Source organism: Crocodylus siamensis, chromosome 6 (genome assembly GCF_052110815.1).
Source record: "Crocodylus siamensis isolate JL-2025a chromosome 6, ASM5211081v1, whole genome shotgun sequence".
NCBI lineage: Eukaryota > Metazoa > Chordata > Crocodylia > Crocodylidae > Crocodylus > Crocodylus siamensis.
The window spans coordinates 187,698-211,259 of NC_143400.1; the positions used below are offsets into that span (position 1 = coordinate 187,698).

Genomic DNA, 23,562 nt, shown 5'->3' on the forward strand with positions numbered 1-23,562 from the left:
GATATTAAAAACAAGAAGCAAAACAACTTGCTCAGTGGTCTGAGCCTTTTCCTGCTAACTGATGCTAATCGGTAAGTTTGTTTGTATTGCATCTTGCTAATAACTTAAGGCATTCCTAGATTAAAAGGGATCATTAGGAAGCTTTAGTCCAGTAATTATTGCATCATGCTTAGTGATATCTAGTACTAGACTTCCAGAGTGAGTTTGTCTAGATTAGTTTCATTCTATGCCTCTGTCAGCTGGTTTCAAGAATCTTTTGCTTTCCATCCTTCCTCGCACAGAGACTTCTAGCCCTGTCCTGGTCATAGGTTGAGTAGTGTCAGTGCACTTATGTTTCAATTTACCTTTGAAAAAGGGAAATCTGTTCTTGCTGAGCCACAAATACCATACAGTTGACTAATGGCAATTGGGAGCCCTTGGAAGAACTGTAAGGACTTTCTGAGATTATTTGTCACTGAATCGGTGCCTTGCTCCCAGTGTTTTTGAGAACTTTAAAGCTGTAGAATCATTGTTATGATGGTGGCAAATATTTGCCATTAAGCCACAAGACTGAATGCAAGCAGGAAATGTACTTGTCAATATTGACATTGGGCTGCTTTGCTGCAGATAAACTCTCCTTCAGTTTTACATCTAGAGAGTAGCCATTGGCAGGGAAGGGAAGGAGTGAACCCTCCAAGGTTAAACAGGTGACTGAGCTCTGTCCAAGTAGCTCTGCCTCAAATAACAGAGAAGCTGCTCGTGTACTTCAGAGACTCTTGCAGTGTTTTCCACAGCTCCAACCCAAGTAGACTTGCTGTTCAGACAAATGCATTTATTTTCTTCAGTAGCTCCTTGATGCACATTTGGGTCTCAGAAGAGACATGAATGACTTGGCCTTGGAATGAACTCTTAGCTTTGTAGGAAAAAGAAACACTACCCCAGTGCTATAGTCTTTAATTTCTTAAAGCATTGGTTAACTGGAATGAAAACACAAGCTAAAATCCCAGCAGTTTTGTAGCAGGCAGTTGCTTAGTTCTCTCCTGGATTATGCTTCACCCCTCGGTAGACAAAGGGCTGCTGCAGTGTCATTAGGAGATTCACAGAAGGCAACAGTATAAGCACATCCTATAGTCTGAAAATTTGAGGTAAAAGGATCAAATATGAAACTACTTAGGTTAAATGGGCAACAGGGAATAAGATGCAGTGATGATGAACTGGGAGCAAGTCTTCTACAACTGGTACAGAAGTGCTGCTCTTTGTATGAGCCAGGTTTTTGGCTGTACAAGAAGTGAGGTTTGTAGGGGGTTCCCAGTAAAGTAGATGGGGAGGGATTGCCTCCATCCCATCTGTGATCTGCAGATGGAGATTGGGCATTCACGTGCTGCAGTTCTGCTCCACATGGTGACTATTGCTGACCTTGGGATTGCTCTTCTTGAGCAGAAAAGTTTTGAAAAACTAGTTTGAACAGGACATTGCAGAACAAGAAATAGCCACAAAGTGGGCTGTACGGAGCGTGGATTGAACAGGACTGCAGATTCTTATCTCACACCTGGGTTGGCTTTTGCAATTCCTCCATTCTCTGCTTGCATACCTCCCTCAGCATTTCCCCCGCCCCCTTCCTCCCCTCCCTCCCTCTCCCTGGCGCTTTCCTACCTATTGTATTCGAATTCCTCTTTGTACTCTGCTCTTTCACAACCTCTGATGAAGTGAACTTGGGGTCACAAAAGCTTGTTATCTGCCCCGCTACTTTTACTCAAATGTTTTAAATACTGGAACAATACCATCTCTATATTACATAGATAGCATTGATCCAATCCTTATTAAGGGCTGTGCCTTCATAGTAATTGGAATGAGAAGTACTTTATCAGTCGTTACAACTGGGCTAGCAAGGGAGATTCTAGCTGCCCCATGCTGGCTGGCGCCAGTAGATCAGCTCACGCCAGCAAAAGACACCCTCTTTTTCTTGCTTCATTTTATCCCTTTACATTTCGTATTGTATCGTCTTCTGATTTCAGATCCCACTGAAACCTTCCACACACCCATCTTATTCACAGTACACAATCTTCTCACTTTATTTATTCTTGGCGGGTTTTCTCCTAGCCCTCCAGAAGCCAGAAAGTATGGCATACCAATCTCGTCCCTGCTGTCCTGACACACTTTTTCTCCTATATTTTAAGTGTGGTGAGCCACCAACATGCTGTTGACATTAGCATTTTGTACTTGTATTTATTTTTCTTGGGAGTTTGCAGCTGACTGTCCTTAAAATAGAAGTATCTAGTTCAACAGCAGGGACAAGACATGTTGCGAAAACTGGATTGTAAAGCAGTCTGCTGTGTGCAAGTACCTTGATGTTACCTCAGCTGGCTTAACTGCTTCAGACCTCCCTCTTCATCTGGTCTCCTCAAACAACTACCTCCATCTTGCAAGGCAAGAAATACTTTTGAAGTATTATAATCCTTTTGTTCAGTCTTTCTGGGCTTTACCCCTTCTGGACAAACTGCTGGTAGTTTGCAGTTGGCTAGGGAGGGTGTCAACCTTGCAAAACGGACAGTTCAGTCATTGTCTCTTGGCATCTCCAATGGTTGCGAATTTGCTGGAGGGGAGTTGAATCAGTGGAAACATTTGGGAGCTGTTTTTGTTTGGCATTTGGAACAAAGCTGGAGGTTGTATTCCTCCTCTTCCCTTCGTGTGAGGATATTGCCAAAATAGAACATTTGCCACCTGTAACCAAAGGAGGATGGAAGGCAGAATCTGTTGTAACCTTTTTGAAGAAACAGACCTAGGTCACTTCTACCCAAGAGTCATAGAGAAACTATCAGAGGAGCAATCCAAACCACAAATGCTAATAATTAACACATCTTGGAAAACTGGAAAATTCCAAAAGCTTGGGTGACTGCCAACATTGCAACATATGCAAGAGCAGGATGACTTGGAGCACTGTAGGCTGGCTAATCTGACATGGGTCCCAGGTGAAATAAAGGAATCGTTAAGTCAGGACTCTTATCAGCACAGAAAGGCTAAAAGTATAATCAATGCCAGTCCACATGGAACGGTGGAAGGTGGAAGTTGTCAAACAAGTCCAGCCGCCTCTTTGATAGCGGTACTGGTCTGTTTGATACAAACAGCTGTGCTGATACTATGGTACTTGGGTTTCTCCAAGCCATTAGTTTTAGTACCATGTGACATTTTGATTTAAAATGCTTGTAGTGTATGGAGTTACCCAAATAATCAGATATCTTGAAAGCTCTCCAAGTGTAGCTGCTGAGGAGTCCTGTAAGGACTGGCTCTTAGTCCTCAGTACATATATCTTTTTAAATCAGTGATTTAGGAACTTCTAATGTCTTTGGGAGAGCAAATAGCAAAGGAAGAGTGTTACTGCTGGCTACCTGCATTGCATGCTTACATAGTCACAAACCAGTAGAATGCATTTGTCGGGTAACATGTCTGGAAAGAGTGCAGCTTATCCCCGCAGGCTGGAAGGTGCGGTCTTGGAAAGCAATGACTCCAAGATTTGTTATCGGCTGTAAATCCCTTCTTAGCTCTCTGTGCAGTGCTGTGGCAAAAGTGGCTAGTGCAGTCGTTGATGTATTGCAGTGATTCTCAACATGCCTAGACTCCAGGCATACCTGGTCAGACTCAAGGCAGCCCCCATAGCTTGTGTGAATTGAGCAGCACCCCATTTTAAAAACCAGTGAATGTATTACTGTGCTTATGCCTTTGCAGAGGGGCCTGGCAGTGGAAGCTGAAGAATAGCCAGGCATGGAGAGCCTGAACCTGCCCTTATCTGCTTTCACATCATTTATCTGCTGGTGCTTCCCGAGGCACCCTTCAAAAGATCTTGTGGCACCCCAGAGTGCCTCGGCTCCCTGGTTGTGGTTCACCCATGTATACAATGGAAGATAACAAGCGGAGCGTTGTATCCAGTCCGGGGATCCGCACCTCAGGAAGGATGCGGGGAGCTGTGAGGAGGGCTGCAGAAATGATTCAGGGGTGAGCTCGAGGAGCAAAACTTTATCAGAGGGAAGGGAGAGTTAATTAGAGAAATTCTGTCATGAAATGAGAGGCAGTTTCTCAGCAGCGAGTGTAACTAAGCTGTAGAGAAGTCTTTAAAACGGGTTTGGAGAGCTCTCTAAATGCATGTTCTGCTCCTGCTCTTGAGACCCGGGACTTGTGGGCATGAGTGGGTGAACTTTGCAGGACAGTGATAGGACCTCAGCTGTGATACAGGAATCTAGCTGTATCCAGCCTGCCCTTGTCCTGCTAGGTTGTAGGAAAGGCAGAGACCTGTGTGAGAGGGAAGTCCCGGGCAGTTGTAGTGGGACAGATGAACCCGGTTCACCAAATGACTCCACCTGTGCCTCAAAGAAGGCTTGTAATTCCAACAAACTTCTTCTCCTCTATCTCCCAACTCTGTGCAGTCTCTCTGACTCCTATTGCCAAGTCCTTCTCCTTGTTCTTAAACTGGTGGCAGTCCCCCACCTTTGCTTTAGGACTCTTCAGAGACCCCAGCTCTGGGAGCAGGGCGCTCCGGTGGATGGGTAAGACAGACCACAGGAAGTTGACATGTTCCCCAACAGTCTGGGAAATTCTGGTGTTGCTAATTCCAGCTGGAAATAATTGAGAGTCATGATATTTAGTAGCCTTTCTTCTTAAGGCCCCTGCTCCACAAGCATGTGATTACATGGAAATCGCAGCTTTCGTTTATAGAAAAAGGAAGTCTGGGGAAACGCCTGGTTGCACAGGAAAACATGTAAACCCTTCAACTTAAAGGCTTTGAAAGGAAAAGGCAAAAGGAACCCTAACTTGTTTATTAAAGTCTATTTTTTTTATTATTATTTATTTTTTTGGAAGTGTTACAGACTGCAGGTTTTGTTGCACTATTTCTGTGGTAACTCTGTTCATGTTATTACAGTGTTTGCCTCCTTAGCCTGTGCACAAAAAAACATAGGAGTAAGTGCAGGGCTGCCTGCGGGGGCGGTGGTAGATTTTTATCACCAACAGTCTTGAATGGCTTTGACATATCAACAGAGGTGAGATGCCCAGTATCCAGGCAGTCTCCAGAGGAGAAGAACGTGACGATGGGAGAGCAGGCTGGGGAAGTAGCCTGTCAAGTCCTGGGGAAAAAGCCTGGAGGACTGAAGTGGAGGAATTTGGGGGAGCTTGGCAGCCTGGAAAGGGAACAGCTGAGGATCTTCAACAGAGCTTGAGCTATATGGGCTAGATTGGGGCAGAGGAACTGCCTAGCCCCTTTGAAAGGGACCTAGAACCTATGGTAGTGTGGCCTTTGTTCCAGTAAATGACTTCATTGAAGAGACTTGTTGTGCTGCTCGCTACTTTGGGTTGTCCTCAGTCACCCCCTACCCCCAACGGGAGGTGAAGCCCCTCTGAGGAGCAAAACTAGATGCCAATTCATGGAGTCAAGGCTGCAGAGAACAAGGGAAGGTGAGAGCCTGAAAAGCTGGGGTCTCGATGAGTGGGAAGGAGCCCTAGGCTGCTCCCCCGCCCCTGCCCTAAAAGCCTTGGCAGAATGGGGACTGAGCCTGGGACCCAGATTCCTCACGGGGGATCGGTTCCCCAACTACCACAAGACCCAGTGCTTGATACCCTTGCCGCCTTCATCTTATTTAAGGTAGCATTGGAGTGATTTCCCACTGGTCAAGCTGTCTTTCCTTCTGTTAATTGCTTGTCTGGTACCCCTGGGAACTTTTCCGTTCTCCAGTTTCACAGCCTTCCACAGAGTTATTACTCATTGCTGCGCCTGCTTCTTTCTGCAGACCTATGAAGAATGTTTAGCATTCAGTAGCTTGTCTAGGTCTATCCCACCATGCAGTTGGCCTGAAGGTCCAGGAAAGGACTTCATTCGCAAAAATCCTTGCCCTTCATCGCATCTAAGAAAGCACTACTTCAGACTAGAAACTGATCTTTCAAAGAACTCTGACCAACTTAAATCTAACCCAAAATGAAGTCCAAACCTGATTTTTTCCGCTGCTTGAATAAAATAACTTGTTTTTAACATGTGTCTGGAAAGTATGGGTGTGCATGTCTCTCAGAATCGCGTGCAAGAATGCCAGTCCTCTGTGAAGGCACCTTGACTTGTTCAGGGTTGGGAGACAAGTAACATGAAAACCAGCAAGCTGCCTGAGGCTTTCATCAGCAGTGAGCAATCCAAACCAGTGCTAACGGCAGTCTGGGGAGAGGGGTGATGTTTACAGTACATGGGTTTAACCTGTGTGAACACTGATTGGACGTTGTTACAAACATCTGTACTCTCTGTGCATGTAGCAGTCTACTCTTGCTCAGTCACGAAGTCATGGAAATTTGGAATATAAATAGCTCATTGTGGGGGAAACTGAATCCTGAGCTCTCTGGATATGTGTTTGTCATTCAGGCTTTAGTCTTGCTCTCCTGCTGCAGAATATCTTTAACTCCCTGCTTGTTTTGGGCAGTGATACAAGTGTAATGTACCATGGCACTGCTGTTATCACAGTGCTCTAAAAGGACTTGTTTGGGCTCTGGGGAAATGTATTTGAATGCGCATGGCAGATGTGACTGGGGATTTCTGGTGCTTTCTCATAATTGCATTGGTGGTGGAATTACTCTTTTTATAGCCAAGGTTCATTTTTGCCCTAGTAATTCACAGTGGATTAATATCTTGTAATTGGATCCATGCAAAATAACTGTTCTTTAATGCAAAGCTCTTGTTTGCTAACTCCTAGTGCATCCAAACCTGACGTACATTTGCTGCGTTTTTAAGAACTGAATCTTTTGTCCGTTATAATAATCGTGCTGGGGCCTGTGTTCAGCCACGCTGTCATTTAATCCCAGGGTTTTGAGAACGTATGTGAAATAGCTTTGCTCGGCTCTTGGTGCCTTATTAGGTTACCCTTTCAGTTTAATAATATGCCCATAATTGCTGCCTGCCCATGAAATGACCCTTAAAAAGCATCCTTTGCAGATAAGGGCAAGTAAGAATCCTCCTAACCAGCCATTACTAGTTATGTAATTCCGTAAGTATTTATGTTCATAAACTGTGGTGAGCCTTGCTGCAGCATTTCATCGGGAAGATGTCCCTTATTTCCATGTTTGGCTGCTGCTGTCCGTGATTAAGTTGTTACCTGAGACGGCAAGATTTGTGCACACCACTGGGTATCATTAGATTAATTCTGTCAAGTTCTAGGGATGTTCTATTCCCGGGACATATGAGGGAGCTGTTTTGACTATTGGAGACCGGGGCGAGAGCATTTTGGGCTAGGCAGATGATGTTCTTCTTGGAAACTTTACCGTTAACCTTCTCATTGTCCACTTGCAGATTTTGTCTGATCAGTTATAGAAGAGATGTGGGCAAAATTCAATGGCCTGTACTACAAAGGGAACTAAATGGGTGCATCCAGTAGTTCATTATGGCCTAAGCAATCCATGACTCTGCTACACAAACCTGGCCAATAACTCTATTTTTCTCTAAGAGAGAAATGGCAGGTGGCATTTGCTTATTCTTGCAGGTGAGTTACTCAGGCAGTTGAGACTTTGCAGCGCAATGAATTTATTGTAAACCACCTGTAGCATTGCAAATGGAGGGACAGAATAACTGACATGGAGGTAATCAACAAATAGATAAAATGGTATTGGGTTCCCCAGGCTTGTCTGGCATGATCTTGCTTCACTGTTCAATGTTTTGATCACCACTCTATGAGGAAAGATAAAAACATGGCTGAAGTGCAGCTGATAGAGCATGGTAAAAATGGGGGAAGATCTCTGACAGGACACCTTTTGTAAGGGTGCGTGCATTCAGACGCACATTTCAACATGGCACACTGCTAGGTCTCAAAACCAAAGATGATGGTTGCTGTACTTTATAAGATGGGCACTAGAAAGCAGTTCCCCCTGAAGATGACTCTCGATGGCTGTAGATAGCAGCACATGGGGAATTCTATCTCAGTAAGGGCCAGCATTGCTTCTGCATCTATTAATAGTGAAATACTGAGCAGGACAACAGCAATGACATGCCTTCTCACTGCCAGTAGTGAGAGGCTGTTGTGCCTGGCTCTGGTGTCCCCACTTTAAAAAGGAGATGCAATCCTGAAGGGAGTTCAGAAAAGAACTGAGAGATTTGTGGCCTTGTAAAACAAGCTTAAGGAGTGGTTCTCAGCCATTCTAGACTCAAGGCATCCCTCAGAAAATGTCAACTCTTCTTTGTGGCTAGAGAAATAATACAGCATTTCATTGCAAAAAGCTCAAAGACTAAAACATTTAACACCATGAATTCCTATTAGAAGTCTCTGGGTTTAACTTGGTTTGGCGGCACCCTGGTTGAGAATCACTGATTTAGCTTATCAAAGAAGAGGTTGGGGCAACTTCCAGGCTGTCTTCAAAGAGATTTCTGATAGCAGAAGGCCCCTTAAGTGGAAGACTTGAGATGGTGAGGAGCTAGTCTGCTGCGTTCACAATGAAAAGCATATGAAGGTATGTAACTCTGGGGTAGTGACCACGGGAGCAGCTTGCTTACCGATGCCTCAGGTTCTCTCGCTTCCTCTGTTTAATGGTGGCTGTCTTGGTCAAAGGTGGGCTTTCCTTCCAGTTCAGGTTGTTGTCCAGGTACATCAGTCACTGCACGAAGTTCCTTGGCCACTGCACGAAGTTCTTTTGTTCTGCAGGTCACAGCAGCTGACCACGAGGATTGTCCTTGCCAGTGGATCAGGCTAGCTTTGCTCTTGGGAGTATTTAAAAAATCTTTGTTAACTAAGCTGCCTTCAGGAATTTCCTTTCTTTTTTTCTTTTTTTTTTCTTCTTGTTATTACCTTCAAGAGTTTTGCCACCCAGCTACCTTTTGCTGACAGTGTGAGCTAGAAGGAACTAGGTTGTACTCTGTTCTATTTTTTTTTTAATCATTTAAAATATTTAAACAACCTCATAGAAAACCAGATTTATGAACAAACGAGATGGTGCAGAGACAGCACTTGGCAGGTGTATGGAGTTAATGCAATTATCAAACACTTGGCAGTAAAATAGCAAGTGACATTCCTGTCCTGTGCCAGCCTCAAACTGTCCAATTTTCATATTGCTGCCACTTGCGATGACTCCAGGCAGGACGCTATTTGGTTTGTTGTACGTGACCCTCACGCTCAGATTGCCTATGTATGTGCCTGTCAAATAGTAGAAGCTTATAGAGGAGTTTGATTACATTTATTTATTAATTTTTGGCGAATGTAAATGTAGCCTGAATTTTTACCCCTTACATTTTTTTTCAGCTCAGAATGTGACTGTTGAGGAAATTATCACTGCCTACAAACAAGCCTGTCAGAAATTAAACTGCAAACAGATACCCAAACTACTGAAGCAGATACAGGTATAGTGCATCTTTTTCCATGGGCAGCCCACAAGTTTAATGCTACTGGTTCTATAAGTGATGTAGAAACATTAGACAAGTCAGTTCCAGTCCATCTAGAACTAAAAATATAAATCTGCTTTATATGCTATGCTGAGACTTCTGGAATAACTCGTCTGTGTTTTGCATGCCGGGCAAATGGGAGAAAAAAGAAAACAAAACAATAGCATTGCTTTCTGCCAACAGGAGCAGGTTTTCTAACAGATGAAATAGTGGTGTGAGGTGATAATACCCAGAGAACAGTGTCGTGCATATTTAATAAAATATTAACAGTCTGGATATTTCCTCTTCATTTGTAGTGTTTTATTTCCTACACAGTGCTCACAAGCAAGTCTCCCCTTGTGTTCAGTGTCAGTAAGATGTGTTGAACATCTCGTGCACAGTTTTGTGTCACTTTCTGCTGCAAGTTCCTCTTTTGAGTTGTTTTCAAACATGGCTTCAGGGAGACCATTTTCATGCTAAAATTGATTATGGTCCAGTACAATCACTGTGGGAGTGAACTGCAGAGTGATTAGATGTTTGCATTTAATGCTGGGCTAGTGCAAATTCAGGTAAACTTCTTCTGAGACTTTTGGCATTGTAAGGATAAGGAGAAGAGTCCATACCCAGAGAGAATTCCTGACTGAATAACTGATGTGAGAAGCCAGGGAGCCAAGGGAAATGACAGGCTGCCCTTGAGGGAATGAGATTGCACAGGGGAGTGCTGCAGAAGTGTCCTAGCCTTTCCAGGGCAGAACAGATCTAACCCATCAGCTTGCGTTCTCAGAAGTGTTTTGTGCAGAGGGGAGTTTATGTAAGGTCTTAAGTAGTACTGCACAAAAAGCGGCTGCTAGGCTTACGTTGTCTTGTGGAAACTGCACAAAACAGAAGACCAGGTTAGATTTATGTCCTAGACCAAAATATTTAGGTATTTTGAAATCAGTTTTCTATTCTCGAAACTTCCTTGCGCTGGCATGTGTGAAGAGGAGAGAATGTGACTGCTTACAAAATAACAATTACTCATTTGAGACTTTCTGTGCTCATGAATTACTGAGTTGATGTGCAGAGGTTGCACAGTCTCTTGGTAAAGCTGATTCTTAAGGTACCCTTCCAAGAGACTTGCCCTCTTGACAGGGTAACAGTCTTTCTGAACAGCAAAAGTGCAGCTGTCTTTAAAATAATTCACTCTCTCTTTGTTTGTTTGCTTGGCCAATTGACTGACAACTTGGACCTCCCATGTGTTTCTGGATATGGGGGAGCTTAGGGGACTTGTTTCACAGGCTTTCATTTTGTAAAGACAGACTGTTCTTTCCAAGGTGCCCTAGACCAGTGGTGCTGAACCTTTTTGGCCCCAATGAGTGGTTCATGGGCTGGATCTGCAAGGATGATGCCTGGATCCTGTGCACCTGGATTGGGCCCCATGCCTGATCCAGTGTGCTGGGCCATGCTGTCCAGCCTACAGAGCTCCCTGTGGGTCCAGAAAGTTGGCAGCAGGGGAGTGGCAGTTAATGCTGCTATTGCTCCCCTTCTACTGCGGGGAGCCCTGCTGGCAGGATGACATGGCTCTGTGGGCCAAATCAGGCCCCCAGGCTGGGGGTTGAGCAGCTTTGCTCTAGACCCTGGGCAGACATCATATTTATTGTGCAATTAACACAATAAATTGTACCGTGCCACACATTCAACCAGTTTATCAACTGATAATAATGGCAAACCAGCCACAGATGGTCTGCCCTGAATGTGGAATGTCTTTGTGCCTGGCTTGTATCCTACTCTGATTTGAACATGCAGCATAATAGTTGAAAGGACACCTGGGAGCCTCTCTCTGATGCTGGGCTCCCTGGGGCCTGGCAAGTTTGAAGGGATGCATGGGAACCTGGTGTCAGGGAGCTGCTCCCTGGTGCTGGGTTCCTTGAGCCCCATCAGATACATGATGGGGTCTGAACAAGCTTGTCCCAGGTCCCAAAAATCGCATGTCCTGATGTGGTAGGCTGCATTGGTTTTGGCACCTGGGATAAAATTCCTCCAATCCTGTTGCACGATTAATGTCTGCCAGGGGCCCCAGCATGTACTCTGGTTTAGGGTTTTTCTCTAAAACGCATCTACTTCGCATGCTGCATTCTGATACCCAGGTGGAACTACACTTTGTACGGTGGGCCAGGCATGCTGAGCTGAAGGTTCGTGCTTATAGGTTCTTCTTGAAATAACTTCAGAAGTCTTTACACTTTAATTACACCTGGTATTTTTAAGCCTAGAGTCAAAGCAGCCATCTTACTGATGTCCATTTGCAACAGTTTCTTTGGGTGACCTAAGAAACCACTTTCCAATCTGCATTGATCATTATCCATCAGAATAATTCTCCTTACTAATTTGAGCACTGTCAAATACAGACCCTACATTTTTGGAGCAATAAAACCGTTCACATTACCATAACTGTTGCCTGCGTAAAGAAGAGTGTAAATCCACTGTTAGCAGAGCAATTGGATAAAAGCTTTGTGGCTTGATCCGTCTTTCCCTTGCATCTCCTTTTCAAAGCAGCCGGAGTTCTTCCTCACTGGCCACGTATTCTTGGAGGTATGCAGAGAGAATATGCCCATCTATAAAGACCTGCCTCGCTGCCTTTAGAACATAATAGGGGATGCCACAGGCCCATGCCCTTTGCCCTTTCAGATTTCAGTGATCAGAGTTGAAGGAGAGAGTAATTCTGCTCCGCCTTCTGTCTTAGTCCCGTATGGCTCTACTCTAGGGTTTTTAAGGAAAGGGGGTCTATGCACTGCAGTTTCGGTACACTGCTCAGTACCCTCTGTGCCTCTGCTCGCACCCCCAAGTATTTACAGCATGAGTGGACCAAACAGACAAAGGGTGAGGTGAAAAGGGATTGAGGGGCTGCTGTTGTGGTGAAAGCTCTTTCCCCACTCCTGCTCTTTCTCTCAGTGCTTTGAGTGGGGCTTTGTTTGGGAATGGATTAGTGCATAGGCAAGGAGAGGGCTGGGCCCAAGAGAAATGGGTATGGGAGTGTAAGGATGGGTGCAGTGAGGTTGGGCAAAGCCCCAGTGAGGAAGAGGTTGCACAGAGCTGCCAGTAGACACAGGAGAATAGCCAGGGCTAGAATGCACTTGTGGCAGGACCTACCCTGGCTACTTCTATGACTGGCTCCTTCTTCTTGGAAGTTTTCTTCAAGCTGCCCATGGTTAAGGGCAGGGATTTGACCCTGGTGCAGGAGAAAAGAATTCCTCTCCTCACAGATAGCAGGTAGAGGGAGGGGCTCAGATCTGACCTGCCCTTTCCACCCTTCCGTGCTTGTCCTGCAATACCTGCTGGGGCTGACCACTCTGCCAGATGAGTGTCTTTGACATGGTGGCTCCATTGGGCCAATCCCAGCCATAAAAATGTGCTCTGCTCCCCCCTAACCTCCCTTAACATCCCTGGGAGGGGTGTTAGCACAGTGCTGTGGCCTTCTGCTTCTCTGTTACCATACTTACTCCAGAGTATAACCTGATGCTGTTTCTTTTAACAGGAGCTTAAGGATCTGGCTCCCAGGATAGACTGCTTGGACCTCAAAGGTAAGGCTCTTTCTCATCACCTGTATGACTCCATGTACGCTCAGATTGGCGGCATGCTGGGCAGAGCTCCCGCTCCTGCGGTAATGTACAGTCCCTTTCCTGTGCTTCGTGGTCTACTGAGCTGTTAGCAAAGGGAAAAGTCATACAATAATCTGCATCTGTCAACATTGGACTTCAAGTTCCCTCAGGGTGCTTCTGCATCTAGCTTGATTCAACCCCACCTCATACTGCTCACATTCAGCGAAGGTGACTAACCTGAACAACTTGTCCATTACGTAGCAGCAAATCCTGTTATCTCAGTTCTCAGCCCTCTTTCCAGGAGTTTAGTTCAGTAAGCAGTTATGTGAGGAAAGAACATACTGAAGCCATTTACTAAGGCAGGAGCTCTATCAGGAGTAAAGAGCTGATTATTCAGCAGTTGTGTAGTGATTGTCTGTTTCTGCTAATTCAGCCCTGACCTCTACCTGCTCTTGAAGGCTCTTCCCACTTGTCACTTGTGTTCTACATGCAGCTCCTAGAAGCTGAGACTAGCATTTTTCTTATGGATATCATGCTGTTTCTATGGTCACTTTTTACATCTGCCATTCAAAAGTGTCAGGAGAAAAAATCTAATTGTCCAAAGATCACTGTTGATGGATTGATCTTCTTGGTTTTAGTGTGGTTATCAGAATAACAGCCTTACTCGTGTGTGTGCACACAAAGGTGTGTTCCCAATAAAACTGTTCAAATGAAAGTAACTCAAAGCTCTTGGTTTTCTTGCTTTTTTGCCAGGAGATGGCGGGTCCTGGGTTAGGAGTCTTGTTTCTCTTCAGCAGCTCTTGTGAGCATAACAAAATTGTTCATTTCAACTTTATAATTAAACAAAGGACCAAAAAAGCTCACAGAACACCCACTCCCTCTCTGACCTCACTATCCTTGTGCCCAAGGGAAATCTACCCAACAGCTTTATAAGGTGCAATTGGGAACAAAAGTTCATAAGCTGGACGCTTGGAACCAAAGGGTGAGACCAAAGACACGTTGGCAGAAGTCTAGGTAGTGGAAGAAACATTGCAACCTGTGAGCAGACAGCTGTGGAGCTGAGCAGCTGCCTTGGGGAATGGCATGTCACAAGGTCAAAAGTAGTTTCCAAAGCATCTGCTGACTCAGGGAATCAGATCCCATGTTTTTGTTTTCCTAAGTCACTTAAGGCTCGTTTAAAAATTCCTGCGCACAGTCATGACTGCCATTTGAATGGGGCCCATAACTGATACAATGCAGCCAGAAACCATGCATCTAGATTTAGGCTGAAGAAATTGAAGGGCATATCCCTGAGCTCTTTAAGCCAAGTGGATCCAAGACCATTGCCTAGGGAGAAACCTAGCTAAATGAACATGTTTTGTGGCTTTTTCTCATTGAGGTGACAAATACCGCTGGAGAGGTGCACACCTTGCTGCTTCTCTGGGCCAAGCCAACTTCTAGTTAAGGATTACCTGGAGGGCTTAGATGTGTCCAAGTCGGCGGGCCCGGATGACCTTCACCTGCGGGTGCTGAGAGAATTGGCTGGTGTCATTGCGGAGCCATTGGCACAGCTGTTCGAGGACTCTTGGTGCTCAGGCCAAGTCCCTGAGGACTGGAAAAGGGCCAATGTCATCCCTATTTTCAAGAAGGGGAGGAAGGAAGAGCCTGGCAACTACAGGGCAGTCAGCCTCACTTCTGTCCTGGGGAAAGTCTTTGAAAAAATGATCAAGGGCCACATTTGTGAGATCCCTGCAGGGGAAGCGATGCTGAGGGGTAACCAGCACGGGTTCGTGCCAGGCCGATCCTGCCTGACCAACCTGGTCTCTTTCTGTGACCAGGTAACAAAGAGCTTAGATGGGAAGGAGGAAGTCGATGCCGTCTTCTTGGACTTCCAGCAGGCCTTCGACACAGTGTCCCACCCAATTCTGGTGGGCAAGCTGCAGGGCTGCAGCATGGACGAATGCAGTCGCATGGGTGGCAGACTGGCTCCAAGGGCGCACCCGGAGGGTGGTGGTGGATGAGTCAATGTCGACCTGGGGGGGTGTGGGCAGCGGAGTCCCCCGGGGCTTGGTCCTTGGGCCGGCGCTGTTCAACATCTTCATTAGCCACCTGGACGAGGGGGTGGAGAGCATCCTGCTCAAGTTTGCTGATGACACCAAGCTGGGGGGTAAAGTGAATACACCGGCAGGCAGGGACCGCATCCAGGCAGACCCGGATAGGTTGGAGAAGTGGGCCGATCTGAACAGGATGTGGTTCAACAAGGACAAGTGCAGGGTACTGCACCTGAGGAGAGGAAACCAGCATTATGGTTATAGGTTAGGAGCTGACCCTCTCAGCAGCACAGAGGCAGAGAGGGATCTTGGAGTCAGGATTGACTCCAGGATGAAGTCGAGTCGCCAGTGCGACGAAGCAATAGGCAAAGCCGACCGCACCCTGTCCTGCATCAACAGGGGCATCACTAACAGATCCAGAGAGGTCTTGCTCCCCCTCTACGCAGCGCTGGTCAGGCCGCAGCTGGAGTCCTGTGTCCAGTTCTGGGTGCCGCATTTCAGGAGGGACTTGGAGAACCTGGAGAGGGTCCAGAGGAGGCCACTCGTATGGTTGGGGGTCTCCGTGGCCAGCCCTATGAGGAGAGGCTGAGGGACCTGAATCTCTTCAGTCTCTGCAAGAGGAGACTGAGGGGGGATCTTGTGGCTGCCTACAACCTTATCAGGGGCCAGCAGCAGGGACTTGGGGAAAGTCTGTTCCCCAGGGCCCCCCTTGGGGTCACCAGGAACAATGGCCACAAGCTGCGGGAGGAGAGGTTTAGGTTGGATATTAGGAAGAATGACTTCACGGTAAGGATGGCCAGAGCCTGGAATAGGCTTCCCAGGGAGGTGGTGCTCTCACCTTCCTTGGAGATCTTCAAGAGGAGACTGGACAGGCACCTGGCTGGGGTCTTATGACCCCTGCCACCCCCAGTGCTCCTTCCTGCCCATGGCAGGGGGTCGGACTTGATGATCTGTCTAGGTTCCTTCCGACTCATTGAATCTATGATTCTGTAGTCTTCTGTGGCTTCTAACATAGTCTCTTGCCCTACTTCACAAGCTCCCTGACCCCCTTCCTTGCCCTCCACTACAGTTCTGTGCCACGCAGCTCCCCACTGTCTTTATTTCTTTTCCTTTCTTTCCATCCTGAAGATAAGTCATTGTCAGTGTTAGCATTGCCTGCGCTGGGGGAGATTTGTCATGCTGGAGGTGTTTGCTGCTGTACATCACCTATTCCTTTGGTTCTAGACTATCGCAGCAGGGAGCGAAACTGCTGCTCACCTAGTGCTAGGGTCTTCCTGGTTCCTCTCCCACCCCCAAAGTTTTCAGGCTTGTCACTGAAATCAGTAGGATCAGCCGGACTCGAGCCCAGACTGTTTCCTGGTACACTGGAACTGATTAGATGCAACATGGAAAAATCATCACTCTAAGCAGTCAGGTGGAGAAACACCGAAGTTGTGAGTAAGATCTTGCTGGGTCTTTGATCAGAGTGGAGCAGACTGCCTGGCAAGGCAGAGCAGGGGGAGCCGGAGCTACCTTTAGGTCAGAAGGTGTAAGTCACGGAGAGCTCTCCCCATGTGACTTGTCCCTTGCCCCGCTCCCAGGATTTGTTGGCAGCTGGTCTGCACAGCTGCAGGTTATGCAAACAGTCAGAACCCTTTAGTTGACACTGCCTGTGGTTTTGAGGATGGGTCCCAAGGGAGATGTAAATAAGGAAGTGGCAGTAAAGCCAGAAGCCTCAGAAACTGCATTAAACAACTGACGGCAGCAGTTCTGTGAACTGGAAACACAAATCATTTGCTGAATGGGGTAAAACCTCCCATGTGTGTTTACAGGGCTGGTGGAGAGACAACTGAAATGCATACTGATTTATGCACCAGAGAGCTTGCCAGGAAATTTGTCATCACTAGAGAGAGCTCTGTAAATGCACCAGAATGCCGAGCACTGCAGAGCCTGCCTGGCTGTGGGGTGGGGCTATATCGTTTGGTACTGGGAACCGGAGCAAGGGTTGGAGTTTAGATAGTCGAGGCATGTGGCTGGGTGGGAGGTAGAAGATGATTCATGCTTTATAAACTCCTACATTAGTTTTCAGTGTGTCCCCAGAGTGCCCTGAGCTTCTGTTAATACGGGTTGAAGTGGAGCTTCTTTTCCACCGAATCCTCAGTGTTCTAGCACTGTGGCTTTCAACCTGTGGTCCGTGGACCCCTGGGGGTCTGCAGGCTGTTGATGACTGTGAGCAGTCAAAAGTATGTGAACACCCACATTGACAGTTCAGTTTTTTGGGGGGTCTACAGATAAGAAGGTTGAAAACCACTGCTCTAGAATAGACCATGCCTGCATCAAAGAGCATAGGAAATTAGTGTTTGAAAACTGTGTGGCCATACGGTCATTTTAAAAGCTGTGAGAATAAAGTATAATTACCAGGCAATGGTCTCAAGGCAGCTATTGTAGTCTTGACTTCTTTTCTTTTTTAATGTCCCGTATAAGTGCTTTGCCACTCAGCCCTCAGTGTTTGTTTAAACCAGTATCTTCTAATGTATAAATGAGGCTGTCTGACTTTCTTACTGGGACCTTAATTTCTTCCTCTCCCAACTATAACCTGGTTTCTTGTTCCACACGTATCCCTTGGCCTTCCTGTGTCTTCCAGTCTGCTGGTGGTAGTGGTTCTTGTCTGCTCCCTGCTTCTCTCTTCTCCCCTCCCTTCCCCCCTCCCCCCTTGATGTGGTTGATTTTCCTCTACTTTGCTCTCCTGCACCATGTTTCTTTTGCTTTCTCTTCTGTCTGGGTTTATTCTCCCATCTCACAGCCCTGGCTCCTCCCCGAGCATTGAATTTTTCCGGTCCTGCCTGCACTCTGAAGAGCATCTTTGGTAGAAGTCCCAAGACCAGACTGATTTCCGTTGCTACCTGTGGTTCTCCCTTTTCAGTTCTGCCATCTTAGCATCTGACACCGTAGGCTATAGCCTCCAAAAGTTCATGCCTCTCCAAAGCAGCTTGTCTCCAAGGTGTGTCCCCACCCCCCCATGTCCTACATTCTGCCTGACTTCAGGCTAACCTGGTGAACTACCTCTCTGCCATCTTTCTGGTATGTGGCTCTATCTGCTGTTTAATCCAGTCCGAAATGTCTCTCCCTGCACAGGATCTGGCAGGATTTCTTCTGGGAGAAGACTGACATAATATGATGTGAGCTTCTTTCTCCTTTCAACCAGCCATGTTCTTTTGCATTTTTCTTCTTCTTGGGTATAAAGGAGGAATTATCTGCTCCATTTCAACCCTTCCCTTGTCTAGGTCACTCTGTTCCACTTCTCTTCTGATCTAACACTCAAGTCCCCTCTTTACTTTTCTCCTCAACCCTTATAGCATGCACATGCTTTAGCCTCCTCTGTCTAATAACAAAAACGCCTGAATAGTGCTTCCTTCTCCTTTTTACCCCATACTTGCTAGAAGTGCTGTCTACAACTGCTGTCTAGTGTTCTCTGTGCCAGCTCCATCCTGGGGTCTGGCCTTTGCACTTCATTGAAATAGTCCTTGCCCAAACCAGAACCAGTCCCTTCTTGACTCCTTAGTTACGGTATTTACTTGAACACAAGATGAGGTTTTTCCCCTCACCAATCAGCACGGGAGAGAGAGCCCCTCATTTGGTAACTGCAACAAGGACAGTCTAACCTGCAAGCACAATTCAGTTCCTGTCTCTGTGCAGGTATTTTGCAGACTTACCTGCCTGCGTGTAGCCAGATTGGACTCTGGGCCTGTTTCTGACCCTGTGGTTTGTAGATGTGTCTAGCTGTCAGCTCAAGGACAGCATGGCTCTTACTCACCCCTCCATTATTCAATTTCTTGATTTGCTGCATGCAAGCACCACTATCGTGCTCGTTGCTCAGATCCATAGCAGGCCTGGATCCTCTGGTCAAACTGAAATCTTGCAGGTGCCTTTCACTTGACTTCTGGAAGGCTCAGCGCTGTTTCCATTCAGAGAGGTGAGACTCAAACATAAGCTGCTCCTTGTCCTCTCTGAGGCATTTCAAGGTCCCTCTGCCTGCTGTTTCTCACTCTGTCAAAGAGCTCAGTTCTGGGCAGAAGCAGATGCCCATGAGTTGTATCTCATGCTGCCTCTGCGCAGGAGGGAGGAGCTTCTGTTCACCTCTGCAGAGCTCATGCACTTCCCTTCAAATCCATTCTTGCTGTTCAGATTTTTGAAGGCAAAGACAACAGGCTGCTGTTATCCTGAGATTGTGGCCTGTCTTACAATGTACCCTGGTCTGCCTACATTCATTTGTCATCTTTTGTCAGCCCCCTTTAGTTTGGGTGGTACCTTACCTGGTACAGTGGGACTCTGATTTGTGTATGAGACTCCTCGCCACTCTGATATGCATATCAGTGGTGTGGAAATGTTCAGCTACTCCGGTAATCAGGCCATGGTTTTGTGAATCTAAATATGGCTTTAGGAATCTGACTTCAGACTTCTATTTTTAAAGCACTCGGCCACGTGCATTTTTAACCGTAATTGGAGTTCTGGCTTTTTCTGCCTGTTCAAATTGCGTGAATTGTGGTGTTGATGGCTTCCTCTTACGCTGCTGCGCGTCCTGGTTTGTATTGGATCCAAAACTAAAAATATGAATGGGAGGCCTTGCTGCTACACTTGGATGTGAGCTGTGCTGCTCATTGCATGTGTGCCAGGTCATAATGCAGTGAATCAGATGATGGGATTACTAATAAAATTATGTGGTTTTGCCGAGCTACTTTGCTTATGATGACCTGACCAAAGGATCCTAGGCATTGGCAGTGGCAAACATGTCAATTCTGTGTCCCTGTTAGTGGAGGATGATCTCTGTGAAATATTTACATGTTCAGTCTGTATGGTGTGGCCTCCATTGATACCTTTGACTGACTGTTGAATATGTCTCAGGGGTGTCACCAGCACTTGGTCTAAAATCAAGAAATGAATGTTTTTGCATTATGCTAATGAGCCAGCATAAGCAGTCGTCTTGTGTTCATTTTCCCCAACATCTGTGTAATCTGTAGAATTTGGGGTTGGTACGTGCAACGTATGCTGTTGAGGAATGGAAAACACCTTAGAGTTCTCTAGTCCCAGGTGTGTTTTTTCATTTGTTTATAATAAAAAGTCTTTTTAATACTATTTTAAAGTCTTACCTGGACAAACAGCAGCTGGCTAATCCCAAATGAAGGAAGAGAAAGATTAGTCTCTCCTACCATTCCTTGCCTTCTGTGTCCCAACAGTTCAGAGTTGTATTATTTTTGGTGCTGTTACATGTCAGTCTACAAGAAGCTTACTGTTGGCTCTTCTAATCTTTGGTTTTGTTTTTGTTTGTTTTTTCCAGGAGAAAAACTAGACTACAAAGCCTGCGAGGCGCTAGAAGAGATTTTCAAACGGGTCCAGTTCAAAATTGTTGATTTGGAGCAAACAAACTTGGATGAAGATGTAAGTTACAGTTCCCGTTACCTCACTTATCATAGCCTTTTGTCTCCAAGCCTGAGAGAAGTCTGCCTGCTTTTTCTGTGTTGTCCAGCGTTGTCCAGTTCTGAGCTCTTGTGCACACAGGTTAGTGAACAGCTGGATGGGAACATCCAAATTAAGACCATCGCTTGACATTATATTGCACTTGGTGTTATCCCCTTTCTTGTTCTCACGTACACATTTTCTTGTTCTTGCTGTCTCTATGCTTCCAGAGTCCAGATGGCCAGGATTCAAGTGGAGCTCAAAGTAAGATCCCAAATCATTGTGAATTAGGGATAGGTATGAACATTCTTTTCAGATGATCAAAGGTGTCCGGAAGGCTCTTTCCTGGCTGGAAGCTGAGTTCAGATTTCTCATTCTGAACTTTTGTGCTGCGTTAGCTTGCAGAACAAGCTCTTTGTTCATGATCGACGTGTTATCTAGGTGTGATTAGGGGATGCCTCTCACTGCAAAATTATCCTGTAGGTCCCAATGGGTAAGTGAAGGATGGATGCATCTTTAGCTGCTTTGGTACAGTGGGACCATGCTGCAGTAACCCTTTAAGGTCAAGACCTGGGCTTATGCTTTTAGTAGCTTATTTCACCACTGACCCATTTGGTAATTTTGCTCTTAAAGATTGGAGATCGAGTACAGCTTTGGGCCACTTCGGTATACTTCTGCTTTGGGCCGCTTCTTATCTCTGTGATCACTCCACCCAACTCTTCTGTACAGATGTGCCTGAAGTTCATGCCAACCTCCTGCCTCTTAAACAGTGAGGCAAGTGAAATCTCCCAGATGCCAAGTTGCCATCTCAGCCTTGTTCCCTTGAAAACAGAGCTGATTCTTTACTACCACGTCAGTCCTCTGCATCTCTTCTCTGTAGTCATTAGTATCTAATCTCCCAAAGCTTCCAGGTTACCATGGGTCATGTTTGGAGTTAAGGGGGTGGGGACTAATTGTAGGTCCTCTCACTTTATAAGTGGCTCTTCTTGCGGGTCACAGTGAAGCCTGACTGACTATGGGAAAGTGGAGATGTCCAGAAATCTTCAAAGTTAGCTGCTACCAAGATAGAATTTAGTCTTATAGTTAAAGGAAGGGTAAGTGTTAATATTTCATTGTCTTTAGAAGTGCAAATCATCTTTATTAGAGTTTTTTTTTTCTTCATGCTTGAGATACTTAGGACCAGTGATGCTTTCCTGTCTACTAAAAATACTTCTGATGCAATCTAGGATTACATTGGTCTTTCTCTTCATGGCTGTGTCATGCTAGCAGTTCACACTCACCTGTGATCAACTGGTATATCCAGGTTTTTCTCCTACTATTCTCTTTCAAATGGATTAGTTCCCAGTTAAGACTAGGAAATTTTTGGTTTTAGCTTGTGTAAATGACCTTGCACTTGGTACCATTACACTTCCTGTGGATGGGAAGAACAGAAATGAGATGACCATCCAATACTTCTTGCAGTGTATGATATGAATGCTGTAGACAGGTCGGATTGGTTTTTCAGGCTAGTTGACATACTATGTTTCTGGTATATTTCCTCATAAGACAAAAGGAGGGTCATTAACAATGTTTACCTCATTGAGAAGCTTTTGCTGGTACATAATGATTCCTTAGAATCCCTTCTTCAGCTGTGACCAGCCTTTTATCTCCATGGTGGATTTCTTAATATAGTTTAGGCTATATGTTGGGTGACATTCTGATGGAGGTTGGTTAAGCCATGAGCTCCCAAATGACATGCTTAGAAACTTTGTATTCATCATCCTGAAACTAGGCAAAATCCACCTAGCTCTCTAGGGAATCCTCCTGCCTTGTTTCTTAAGTATGGACCAAATGAACTCATAGATGTTTTCCATTTCCAGTTTAAATATGTGGGTGGTGTTGATCCTTTGGCCTCTTGGTGTGATATGGATGAGTGATTGAACTCAATTTTTGTTTGTTGGGGCAGGCAGTTTATGTCTCCGGTTACAGATTCAAAAGGGTTCCATTTTGAAAAAGGTCTCCATCTGACCTTCAGTTCTGAGTGCAAGTCCAGAGGCTTAGAAATCTTTCTCATTTGTAAAGTGAGAACTTGCTACAGGGTGTTGACTTTGCCCGTAGCTGACTTGTCAGGGTTCAGACGTGTTCTTGTGGGCTAGAACTTTCGGCACATGGACGTCCAAGTATGTCTTTCCTTGCCCTTCTTAGCTGCTGTGGACTGAGTCTGAAAGGAACCAGGCAACAGCAGCTGATGTCAAGAGGCAAGGTGAAAGAGAGAACCACATCCTACTGCAGGCTACTGCAGCTGAGGCCATTCTGCCCCCTTTGCTATGGCCATACTTGCAGCCCTTCACAGATATAGAGGGAGGGTTTTTCTGTGCTGGTCAGGCTGTCTTACTGGGGACACAACAGCTGTACTGAGTGAAACTGTTTTGTACCAGTCAAGCAAAGATCTCCCTGTGAGCAAGTTACGTGGTTGAGCTGTGGCTTTGCAGGCATAACTCTGTTAGTACTACAGGGGATTTGCTGGCGTGGTTCTGTCTGTTGGGGTTCATAGCTCTGACACGAATTGCCAATATATCTGTGCCAGCAGACAGCTGCAGGAGAACCCTGGCCACTGTTTTTTCTTCTGGGAGGTGGGATGTCAGAGAGGGCTATTCATTTGTCAGTGTTGCAGTGGGTTTATACCAGGATACTGTATTCTGGTAATTGGCTGAAGTAGCTACACTTGCTGTAATCCAGTTAGATCAGTGCAGGATTTGTAACAATTTTAACTAAATCCATTTTAAATCAGCTTTTTAATGAAACTGATGCAACTCCCATGTTTAAGCAAGGCTCTAATTCCAAACACCTCTGCCCAGTTTCTGAATAACACCTCGTTATTGGAGTCCCCACATAGTTCTTGGAGGAGAAAGTAGTGACAGTGAGTGCCATATGTACCCCATGAAACTGAGGAACTTGTTTCATCTGTAATCGGAAGAACGCATTAAGCGGTTCACTTGCATCTGAGTTTCCAAAGTGGATGGGTTGGAACTCTCTGCGCTGCCTCTGGAGGTCAGGCTCATCGGCAGAAGACTGATAGATGGCATGTCTGTGCTATTTGTTGCTGGTCTGTTCATGTTCCCTGGACAAACAAGAGCTCCACGTCTGACGCTGTCACTTGAGTAACTTTCAACAGGACACAGCACTCTTTTTCCCCACATCC

General features: G+C 45.9%; 1 protein-coding gene across 1 annotated transcript in view; it reads left to right on the forward strand.

The window, feature by feature from the left end:
• Positions 1–23,562, forward strand: part of PPP1R37 (protein phosphatase 1 regulatory subunit 37) — a 71,086-nt gene that overhangs the window by 19,179 nt on the left and 28,345 nt on the right. Inside the window, exons 3-5 of the mRNA XM_090056082.1 lie at positions 9,225–9,322; positions 12,855–12,900; positions 20,263–20,363. Of these exons, the coding sequence (XP_089912208.1) occupies positions 9,225–9,322; positions 12,855–12,900; positions 20,263–20,363 (245 nt within the window). The remainder of the gene's footprint in view (positions 1–9,224; positions 9,323–12,854; positions 12,901–20,262; positions 20,364–23,562) is intronic.